Below are 12,279 nucleotides of genomic sequence, written 5' to 3' on the forward strand. Positions count from 1 at the left end.
AACATCCATGTACAACCTATTTGTCAGTAAAAGATCAATAGATAAAAGCATTTTAATTGAGCACAACACATGTACTAATAAAATCATCAAAATTCCTCACGTTATTTATTTTGTAAAAGTAATCCTGAGACAAACTTCGTTATAGGGGCGAACGCCTCTTCACGTAGCAGCCTCTCGAGGCAGGGTTGCACTAATGGAATGGCTGATCAAGCATTCCTCGGAAGCTTTTGCAAATGCCCGAGATCGCGAGTCAGGCTACACGCCTCTCCATAGAAGTATATTTTATGGTCAAATACATGCGGCTGTATCCTTAATGAAAATTGGTAAGATTTTAAATATACATTCCAATTGAATTTGATAAAGGTTTAGTTTAGTCTTGACACCAACAATATAACTTAGTATTTTTTTTACCCCACTTAATCCGGACTGTTAGCTCAAGGAGCTCAGTCTGAGAAATTGTGCTAACACTGGTCCTAGCAACATAGTTGCTTCGCTGATTCTAACACCGAATCGCAATCACGATCCACTGAGAAGATCCAGCGAGAATCTCAGTGTATTGTGTCTGTGGGTTAGAACTTCATAACGATAACGCATGGACACACAAATCGTAATTACCTATTTATTATTGCCTTAGGCAGAGCGAGTTAGAGGTCACCGCCCTCCAAGGAACATTTTTTATTTATTGCTTAGATGGTTGGACGAGCTCACAGCCCACCTGGTGTTAAATGGTTACGGGATCCCATAGACATCTACAACGTAAATGCGCCACCCACCTTGAGATATAAGTTCTAAGTTCTCCAGTATAGTTACAACGGCTGCCCCGTCCTTCTAAGCGAAACGCATTACTGCTTCCGGCAGAAGTAGGTAGGGTGGTGGTACCTACCCACGCGGACTCACAAGAGGTCCTACCACCAGTAATTACGCAAATTATAATTTTGCGGGTTTGATTTTTATACACGATGTTATTCCTTCACCGTGGAAGTCAATCGTGAACATTTGTTGAGTACGTATTTCATTAGAAAAATTGGTACCCGTCTGAGATTCAAACACCGGTGCATCGCTCAACGCGAATGCACCGGAGGTCTTATCCTTTAGGCCCCGACGACTACAGCTAAGGGTCCAGATAAGCCGCTGCCTACTGCTCAGGACTCATCTTCAGTAACAGCATCCTTCTCATCAATTTAACAGGCTTAAACACCGATATAGTCGACAAGGATGACTACAAGGCGTTAGAGCACGCCATGCTAGACCGGCACTACATGTACGAACACGAAGGCGGTCAGCCCAGCGAGGTGTACGTGTGGGGAAGCAATTCGAACTACACCCTCGGAACGGGTACGCAACAGCAACGCAACACCCCGGAATTGCTCACGTATTTCAGCCGCAATAATTTATCTGTTAAACAGGTGGGTAAAATGATTCGTTATTTTATATTCGAAGTCGTCTTATTGGTTAATTTGAATTTAGTAAACAAAGAGTCGCATTAAGAGTATGAAGGAAATGGTGGATTAAAAGATAAGACGCCCGGTGTATTCGTGTGGAACGATGCAGCGGTGCCCGTGTTCAAATCCCGCGGACAGGTACGATTTTTTTTAAAGAAATACTTAACGCGTGTTGATGAACGACCTCCACGATGAAGGAATGTCGTCATGTAATAAAAATGAAACTCTAAAATTTTATAGAATTACGTAATCATCGGTATTAAAAGCCACCAAAAAAATTTGAAATGTTTGTCTATAGTTTTAAAATAAAGAGTTTTTAATCTCATACAGTCATCGGCACTTGATTAAAAGAAAAAATTAATATTTTATCTTCGAACCGCCGCAATCGAACCTATTCCGTCTGAAATTTTATTGTCTGGTAGAGAATAATAAAGACATATAATAATATACAGAAGAGCAAAGAAGTAATATTTTGTGACACCCTAGAAATTATTTAGAATCATGTTTAAAAATTTATAAACTAAGAAAACGGAAATCCCGATGTTTTCCGTTTCCTATTTTTCCTTCCTAGTTTCTTATTTTTTTATTAGTTTTCCTGTATATGAATCGTGAATTCACGTTATCAGTATGTATGTGATAGATATTTAGCAAACGTGTTAATTTTTTCCACATGTTATATTATAATCGTGTATTTATATATAATAAACTATAAAAGTTCGCTTTTTACAAACAGCCGTAAAAAAAATTTTTTGTCATGGACTCAACTTTCTACATAAATCCTTAACGTTTTGAAATGCCAATCATATCTAAATGTCAAGAGTTTCATCAAATGTCATTACAATTGTAATCGTTCATTAACCAATAGGTTTATTAATTTAAATAATCAAATGAAAAATGCATACGGTCGGGTTGCCTAGGACGTGTCTCGGCTTCACAAACGTCCTGTGCTTCATATTGGCTTTCATTAGTTTCGTAATATGCGCATGGTGTGCCATTAACACTGAATTCTTTGAGGAAGTAAATTATACAGTCACGAAGAGTCAGTCAGTTAGGACGATAGCTAAATTTATGAATTTAAAAGTGTGGATAACACCGATCACCACGATCCTGATGCCGGTGGGGGTCGTTGCGATGCTGACGTCATGCTGTGGCCTTCTCGGCGCAGGATGCAAAGTCAAATGCGCCATCAAATCGTATATCTTTCTAGTCTCGGTACTGTCATTGGTCGGGTTCTGGCTCTTCATTATATCAGGGTTATACAACATCTATACGAACAACGAAAAGACCGCAAGGTACATGCAAGGTTCCATACGACATTACTACGGCAAAGAAGACGATTTCTTCACTTATATTTGGAATTACACGATGGTTAACCATGAGTGCTGTGGTGCAGTTAGCTATAGAGATTTTTCTAAATCGGTTTGGCGGGAAAACAATCCGGACAAGCTGTTTCCCGTTCAGTGTTGCACGCTAGCGAATACGTCGAGCCTGGAGCCTGTATCTAAGAAATGTAATACAGATGAAGAAGATGAGCATAGCCACAAGGAGATAGGGTGTATGCACGCCCTGAGGAAATCAATTAAAATTAACAAAGGAAAGATAATTTTTTACTTGATCTTATTGGCGGTTTTGTATTTGGTGTTAATGCTGTTTTCGTATTGCATCATAAAAGGGGAACCGCTGCTAGGAGCCATGGCCACAGGGTTCGCGAATGTATTGAATCCAAAGCCCAGAGAAGAGACACAAGTAATCCAGTCGCGTACGTCGTTGGAGAATATGATATTCGTTGAGGAGCCGCCAAAGAAAGTGATGAGAGTAGTATCGACCGCGAATCCCTTTCAGACTTACACTTTTGCACCGAATTCTTACTCCGTGAAATGAAACCTGAACGATTTTTATGAAATAAAGGAATAAAACATTATTTTTTTTTTTTTTTTTTTTTTATTGCTTAGATGGGTGGAAGAGAGAGATATAAGTTCTAAGGGTCTCAGTATAGTTACAACGGCTGCCCCACCCTTCAAACCGAAACGCATTACTGCTTCACGGCAGAAATAGGCAGGGTGGTGGTACCTAGCCTAGCCTGTAAAGCCGCTAGTGTGTTTAAAAATAATAATAAAAAGCATCCACGTTTTTAAGATGCCCGTATGCTTGAATTTGTTGATGCGATAAAAATTAAGTTCGGGAAGTTACAGAATTGAATGTTTTAGGTGCTTAAAGCGTGCATTCATTTTTAATTGCGTAAATAAGTAGATGGGCTCATGGCCATTTGGTATTACCTATCATCTCCCATCTCGACACGTGAAGTCGCTGCCAATTGTATAAAAGCGGACCTATCATTCAATATGAATGCTTCATAGCAGAAATTTGATGGTAATACCTATCTCAGCGAACACATAATACGCCATAACAGTAGCATACGTTATTTCAATATGCATTACAGAAAGCACTGCTGCATATTATGCTTCGGTGAATCACTTAGGCATCCACGAGAGACGAACACGTCATTTCGGATCCTTCCGATCCACTAACAATACTTTTAGGTACCTCAAGCACCGGTCATCGTTCTCGTCGAACCCGCCTCTTGCGACGAAGGATTCGGCGAGGAAATTAACCCAAACAGACAGCCCACTGAGTTTCTCAGAGAATCTTCCCAGTTTGGTCGCGTTTTTGATCCGGTGGTAGATTCTGTGAACCACTGCTCTTGCTAGGGCTAGTGTTAGCAACGTCACCTGGATTATTTAGTGCGAATTTTTTAACGTTCTCGATAGCGTAAAAGTTAACTAAAATTTGTGTTTAGTTGGAACGCTTGTCTACGATTGCCGCTAGGGGCGCTGTCTCTCTCTCTCAAAAACTCTCACTAAGCACACAGGCTAGAGCTCACCTTTTCGCTCGGTTACGCTGGGTTACGCTGGGACGGCCAATGATCGGAAGCGCTGGCGGGACATCACAAGGAGTAAAATCATGTCGAATTATAATGGTCACGACCCTCAGCAGTGAGGAGGTGACGCTGGGATAGCTCTCTAAGGCTACCAGCTTAGGTAATTTTTTTTATTGCCCTTGTAGGCAGACGAGCATACGGCCCACCTGATGGTGAGTGGTTACCGTCGACCATGGACTTCAGCAATGCTAGGAGCAGAGCCAAGCCGCTGCCTACCGCTTCTTTTTCTACCTACCTGCCTACCTAGGTAGAAAAAAATCGGAAAAAAGAGGCAATCCGTATACAAAAATTGCCGACCCAACCCAAGAATTTCTGTTTTCCAGGTCTGCCTCGGTAAGTTTCACAGTGTGTGGCTAACGTCGGGCCCAAATGGGAATGAAGTCTGGTGCTGTGGACAGTGCGGAAGGGCGGGCGGGCCTCACTATACTGCTCTTAGACCCACGCCTTTGAAATTAGCGGAGCCGTGCGTCAGTGTTGCCATAACATTGAACTCAACTGTGCTTCTACTCGAGAGCGGGGCTGTGAGTAATCTGAAGACTTTAAATTAATTACGATCTTGGTATTGTGATTTTTATACAATTAAAATTACTTTTACGGTCTAATTTCGCGTCTTTATTATTGTTTTATTATTTTCTTACGTTTCGAATTGTATATATACAGTTGTATATATCGACGCTTAAAAGGCAAACGCGACTAAGCGACAATAACTGCTTTGTACATAAATGATAGGCAATAACCATATTCGATGCGCAAAAATATATAACTAGTCAGGTCATAAGTATTGTCACACAGTAAAAACTTTTCTTTTAGAATGCTGGCCACAAAAAAGTTTATTGAATTCGAATTTCGAATTGTTCATGAAAATAAAAATGTATACTTTTAGAATTTTACTCATTTTTAAATATGGAGTGGACGCTTAAAGAAGACTGTGTTGCAGTTATTGCGTTGCATCGTTGCGGTTACGCGCCAATTCAAATTTTTAACATACTGAAAAATTTGAATATAACCAAAAGATTCGTTTATCGTACCATCAAACGATACAATGAAGACTCTAGTGTAGGTGACAGGTCAAGAAGTGGTCTCCATCGGTCTGTTAGGACTCCAGCAGTGATAAAAGCTGTGAAGGCGCGAATTCAAAGAAATCCCAAACGTAAGCAGAAACTGTTGGCCCTTCAGATGGGGTTAAGCAGAACCACGGTGAAAAGGGTGTTAAATGAAGACTTAGGGCTTCGGGCATATCGAAGAAAAACAGGACATCGTTTGAATTCTCGTCTAATGGACCTGAGACTGAAGAGATGCCGCGCTTTGTTGAAGCGGTACGCGGGAAAAAAATATCGGGAAATTCTTTTTTCGGATGAAAAAATTTTTACCGTAGAAGAGAGCTACAACAAACAAAATGATAAAGTGTACGCACACAGTAGTGAAGAAGCGAGCAACCGTATTCCGCGTGTCCAACGAGGTCATTTTCCATCCTCGCTCATGGTATGGTTGGGAGTTTCTTATTGGGGCTTAACAGAGGTACATTTTTGTGAGAAAGGTGTAAAAACGAATGCAGTTGTGTATCAAAATACAGTCCTGACGAACCTTGTGGAACCTGTTTCTCATACCATGTACAATAACAGGCACTGGGTATTCCAACAAGATTCGGCGCCAGCTCATAGAGCGAAGAGCACACAAGACTGGCTGGCGGCGCGTGAAATCGACTTCATCCGGCACGAAGACTGGCCCTCCTCCAGTCCAGATTTGAATCCGTTAGATTACAAGATATGGCAACACTTGAAGGAAAAGGCGTGCTCAAAGCCTAATCCCAATTTCGAGTCACTCAAGACATCCTTGATTAAGGCAGCCGCCGATATTGACATGGACCTCGTTCGTGCTGCGATAGACGACTGGCCGCGCAGATTGAAGGCCAGTATTCAAAATCACGGTGGTCATTTTGAATAAACTTTAGTGTCATAAGAATCTATGTTTTGTTAAGTTCATTTTGGTATATGAATGGTTACATAGTGAATAAACTTGTTTCAATTATTTTACATTAAACATGTGACAGAATTTATGACCTGACTAGGTCTATATATATTTCTAGGTCTATTAAGAGCATTTCAATCCTACAGCTAGATTCGTTAAAATAGATTTTTTTTTCAGGTATTTCAACTTTAAATTAGTCTACTGTAAAGTTCACGCATTGTCGCTTAGTCACGTTTGCGTTTCAAGCGTCGATATACAGTTTTCGTGATCACAGCGACTAAGGTGTTATGAGTTGTAAATTAAATTATACTGTATTCGTATTTTTAATTATGTCCATTACTGGCGAGTACAAAACAAACAAAAAAATGATTCCATGTGTAATATGTACATATGTATATATAGCGTGTTCCTCTAGTACAGCCTCTCCCAAAGTGGGCGATAACGCCCCCTTGTGGGCGCTGTAGGCCTAAAGGGCGGTAAGAAAGAGAGAGAAAGAGTATTCTTTATTGTACATCAAAAGCAAATAAATGTGCGATACATTCAATACAAAAATAAGAGACCCAGAAAAAAAAACGGGGTCGTTTTGTAGAGTCTTGGGAGGCGATTTGTAATTTCATTTAGGACTCTTAGACACCGACTGAGCTCTCGCTATAGTGGTTTTGTGAGTAGGTGAAAAAATGAAGGTGTTAAAAAATAATTTAGTCTCAAAGTGGGTAGTAGACAAAATAAGTTTGGGAAGTACAAGTCAGTACAGTTAGACTATCATCAACGCAGGTAATTCAGTATACTTTGGACGGCACGGAAAACGTCAGTCAATCGAATACGAAGACGCCATCTTGTATTAAACTGCCTGCGGTGAGGCCCCTCATGAAGCTGTCGGCGCCCCTCGGGGTCCGCGCCGGCCGGACCCACGCCGTGGTCTGGAACAGCCGGGCCGTGTACACGTGGGGCACGAACCTGGGCCAGCTGGGACACCCGCAACAGGACGGAGACATACCAGCGCCTAAACGAGTGAGTTGCCTACCCTTTTTTTTATCCCATCTAAATTGAGAGCCTTGAGAGGCTATATCAGCGTAGCCTTAATTAGTAGGTGAGCTCACGGGGCTCAAACCTGATGACGTTGCTAACACGAACCCTAGCAAGAGCCGTGCTTTGCAGAATCTACCACCGGATCGGAAACGCGACCCACTGAGAAGATCCGGTGAGAAACTCAGTGGGCTGTGTCTGTGGGTTAATTTACTCGTCGAGCCATTCGTCGCAAGTGAATCGCAAGTTCGACGTGAACGATGACCGGTGCTTAAGGTACCTAAAAGCAGTGTTAGTGGATCGGGAGGATCCGAAACGACGTGCTTGGGGCGACGTCGACTGTTTTCCATTCTGTCCGCAGGATCGGGGATGTTGCCTACCCGAGAACCACCGCAACATGTATGTGACCTAACGTCGAATCTAATCTCATTAATCTTTGAGGACCACCCTATGGATTTTTTTTATTGCTCGTTTATTGGACGTGCTCACAGGCCACCTGGTGTTAAGTAGTTGCTGGAGCCCATAGACATCTACGACCTAAATGCGCCACCCACCTTGAGATATAAGTTCTAAGGTCTCAGTATAGTTGCAGCGGCTGCCCCACCCTTCAAACCGAAACGCATTACTGCTTCACGGCAGAAATAGGCAGGATGGTGGTACCTACCCGCGCGGACTCACAAGAGTTCCTACCACCAGTAATAATGTGTTCCTTATTATTATTTCAATGCATTGCTTCCTGCCTGTTTCTGCCGTGAAGCTGTAATGCGTTTCGGCTTAAAAAGTGGGGCAGCCGTTGTAATTATACTGAGACCTTAGAACTCATATCTCAAGGTAGGTGGCGGCGTTTACGTTGTAGATTTCTATGGGCTCCGGTACCCACTTAACACCAGGTGGGTTATGAGCTCGTTCACCCTTCTACGCAATAAAAAAACACCTTTAGGGATGTCATGTCTTATTCGTCAAAAATATACATACGTATAGATGTCGCCACTTGTACCTAGTGGCCTCTAATTCTCAATATGTTCGCAGGTAATGATATCAATGAACAATAGAGACGAACCCGGACTGGAGTTAGTGGAGACAGGAGACGCGGCCACCGTGTTGACGACGAGTCGAGGCGACGTTTACTTACTGCACAAGTTTATATGCAAAAAAATCGCAATTAAGTGAGTCCTCAGAACATTATGTATTTTATTTTTTTATTGCTTAGATGGGTGGACGAGCTCACAGCTGGTTGTTAAGTGGTTACTGGAGCCCACAGACATCTAAAACGTAAATGCGCCACTCATCTCGAGATATAAGTTCTAAGGTCTCAGTATAGTTACAACGGCTGCGCCATTACTGCTTCACGTGAAGTTTCTAAAACAATATGACGGTAGCCTTATTAGTCATGTAGGTTACCTCGCCACCGTTATATTCCCCTCATCATCTCGAGATATTTGTTGAGTGCTCTGAGGAATTGTTTGAGATGATTTATCAACTCGTTTTTACCGCACCGCCCGCTACCGGAGTAGAGTTCATCCACACTACCTGGAGCCACTGCGGTCATCCACAGTGCGTTTCCAGAGATCTTTTTTGCCACGTACCATCCGGCTATGGAATGAGCTCCCCTCCACGGTGTTCCCGAGCGCTATGACATGTCCTTCTTCAAACGGGACTCATGGAGAATACTTAACGGTAGGCAGCGGCTTGGCTCTGTCTCTGGCATTGCTGAAGTCCATGAGCGACGGTAACCACTCACCATCAGGTGGGTAGTATGCTCGTCTGCCTACAAGGGCAATAAAAAAAAAAACTTCGCACTAAATTGAACCTTTAAGATTCGGCTAACATTCCTTAAAATTCGTTTTGAATTAAATTCTGAAAGATAAGCACTGGATAGAGGCATACCCTAGCAACTCTTATGTCTATTACCGACTTTGTGCCTTTCTCTCTCTCTGTGCTTTATTGTTTGACGTTTGTTATATAAATAAATAATAGTTTAAAAAAACTAACAAAATACGCTTTTATAGAAAATCCAACTAAAAATAGAAAATAAATTTGAATTAAAAATAGTGTAAGAAAAAATCATATTATTGTAAAAAAGCGTGGGTTGCTTTTCAGGATATTATCAAAATAACCCTTCTACTCATATCTGTTCGTAAAATATTTATAACTACTGGTATAGTAACCGGCAAACATCTTGAGCAAATGACCTTGACTGCGCAGAACCGAATTTTAGATCACTTTGGTGGTGAGGGTGAGGCGCGACGGCAGGGGAAATCGTATCGAGCGCGTTATTGGTAGATCAGTCGAACCCTGCGCCCCGCACCGCGCCCTCGTTCCGCTCGCTCCCAAAAGTACGCTTGCGTACAGTGAAAAATCTATCGTTATTAATCGTTAAGTTAATTGTTATAATTGCCTGTTGACTTTGTTGCCATTGCTATTTGTTGAGTGTTTGTTGATTTTTTATAAAAAATACACTATGCCGCGACAAACTGGTGTAGTAATCAAAAGAAAGGGTAGAAAAATTGTGTACGACGTATATTGCTTCATTATAAAACAGGGGAAGAATGATATGGAAAAAGTAAAACAGACTTCGGAAACAACAAAAACATCAGTGAGTACTGTTAGGTGCATTATTAACGAAGCTAAAGGCTCTGGCTTGCTCGCCGTGTTTGGGACACCGGGTAAGAAAAGATCTTGCAGCGCCGTGTCCTGGTCGCAAAGATAGGACCGGACTTGTCGCTGCCTGGCGTCGTGTCGTCGATGCTTGGCGGTGACGAGTCCTGGAAGGCTATGCTCGACTTCTGCGAGTGCACCATCTCGCAGAAGGAGGCGGCGGGGCGAGTGAGGCAAAGCTCTCCTCACTACGCAGAAACCCGCCGCCGCCGAGCAGGGGGTCGGGACCGGGGTATCGTCCGTAACCCGGCCCCCTAAGAGCTTCGGGCTCCACCCGCTTTGTGCGGGGAGGAGCTTAGGCGTGGGGCGGCGTGGTAGGTCGCGTTCCCCCGACCGCTCCGGGGGAAGGTGTAGCGCGGCGCTATCAATCGGGCTCTTGGCCCGTCGACCGAGGGAACCGGCGGTCATGTTGCTGGCGGCCGCCGGTCCGGCGTCTGGGGGACGGCGGGATGGATGTAATGTGCTCTGCGTAAACCCTGTCCCGCCGTCTCAATAACTCCGACTGGGTTCCCACCCGGTCCGGGGTAGGGCGCCGGCTGTGAGCGGCAGGAGTTTTTAGTGAGGTTCGACTCCCACATACCCCACCTGCCGTGCGGGTGGGGATCCGGCGATTTTCTCCTGTGGAAAAAAAAAGGGAAGAAGAAAGTTACCGGAATGGATAGTTTCGTTCAATCTGTAATAAAAAGATGTAATCATAATAACTACATAACAAGCAGCGAAACTCCGTAACGTAGAAAGGCTTCGAAAAATTTAAAGAAGATATACATTTTAATGGCTCGGAATGAAGTTTACGACGAATTATGAAAGAGCTAGGCTTCAGATGAAAAAAAAAACAGAAAATAATCGGAAGCTGGTAATTGAAAAAAGTAACATTCGATTACTACGAATCGAATATCTTAAAAAAATAATTAATTATAGACCAAAAAGAAGATCGAACGACCGAGTTGTAAACTACACCGATGAGCCCTATGTCGACTCATCACGATGATGGCGACTCGGGTGATGAAAACAGTGATGATGATGATGGTCAAGATTATGATAACGAAAAAAAAATTACAAATACCAGCTTCGCTTCAACTGAACCAAGACCTGGCAACAGCTCTAGTTTTGACTTAATAGAAGGAATATCTATTTTACCCCAAGATTAAATTATTACAATTATTAACCTATATTTTTTGTTGATGTTCTAATAAATATATAAATAAATACATATGTTGATTGTAATAATTTAATTGCATTATGACGCAGCGTAAATAATGTTTTTGCACGTGAGTGTACCATGCGCAAACTTACCCCCACTACGTCAACAAATGCTCAAGAAGTTTGCCGGCTATTATACCAGTGGTGTGGATTGGGAGAGGCCTATGTCCAGCAGTGGACGTTTGGGCTGTTGATGATGATGATGATGATACCATTGAAATATTATTTATTTTTCATTTAAATTTTTTTCAATTTTTTTTTATATATTTAATTGACATCTGTCCTTAATAAATATACCAAATTTCGAGTTATCCAACGTTCCGAAGGGAGTCAAAATCATGTTCAAAGATTCCGTTACATACTAACATACATTGTATACGTCTGAAGCTAATAAGAGCGTATTAAAATAGATAATATTACTTTTCATAATAATCAGATCAGATGATTTTCAGACAAATAAACCTGCGTCAGGTGTGCGTGGAAGCGCGGGTGAGCAACCAAACCGGCTTCACGCGAGTCACCGTGCTGCTACTGACCAACGTCGGACAATTACTGCTCTGGCAAGACACCACTAACCAACTCACAAGGTGTGCCCCAGTTTTTTTTTATCTATATATTAATACGTGAAGCAAAAACTTTGTATCCCTTTTTACGAAAATTGCGCGGACGGAGGAGTATGAAATTTTCCACACTTATAGAGAATATAGAGAAGTGCACAATGCTAATATTTTTTTAAAATAATGCATAAAAGATACATTAAATCAATAAAGAAAACATTACACACACTACATACAATGTATTTGACGCACACACTCATGCATACTATTTATTGTCAAACTTTGGTTCTTGGCGTCTGTTGTCAAATTGAGAATAGATTAAATATTGTTTGTCTTTTGTTAATATTTTTTATAGTGTAGTCTTAGCGAAATTTGTGATTATAGAAGCATAAAATACAATCATAATAGTGTACAAACTGACAATTCCAATTAATTATAGTCGAATTTCGACTACTGCGGGACCTCTATACCCTATGCCCTAATATACATC

The 12,279-nt window shown here is 41.9% G+C and overlaps 2 protein-coding genes across 4 annotated transcripts in view; both read left to right on the top strand.

Annotated features, from left to right (window-relative positions):
* The window catches only part of LOC101739290 (inhibitor of Bruton tyrosine kinase), a 28,277-nt gene that overhangs the window by 10,020 nt on the left and 5,978 nt on the right, over positions 1–12,279 (top strand). For all 3 annotated transcript variants that reach the window (XM_062674062.1, XM_012694643.3, XM_012694640.4), the window contains exons 3-8: positions 146–323; positions 1,189–1,406; positions 4,704–4,901; positions 7,123–7,359; positions 8,404–8,540; positions 11,685–11,819. In XM_062674062.1, the coding sequence (XP_062530046.1) occupies positions 146–323; positions 1,189–1,406; positions 4,704–4,901; positions 7,123–7,359; positions 8,404–8,540; positions 11,685–11,819 (1,103 nt within the window). The remainder of the gene's footprint in view (positions 1–145; positions 324–1,188; positions 1,407–4,703; positions 4,902–7,122; positions 7,360–8,403; positions 8,541–11,684; positions 11,820–12,279) is intronic.
* Positions 1,592–3,363, top strand: LOC101739153 (tetraspanin-1). Its single transcript, XM_004922370.5, has one exon. It carries the CDS (start codon positions 2,337–2,339, stop codon positions 3,321–3,323), a length of 987 nt encoding a protein of 328 aa, XP_004922427.1. The 5' UTR covers positions 1,592–2,336; the 3' UTR covers positions 3,324–3,363.

This window comes from Bombyx mori, chromosome 19, assembly GCF_030269925.1.
Source record: "Bombyx mori chromosome 19, ASM3026992v2".
NCBI classification, from domain to species: domain Eukaryota; kingdom Metazoa; phylum Arthropoda; class Insecta; order Lepidoptera; family Bombycidae; genus Bombyx; species Bombyx mori.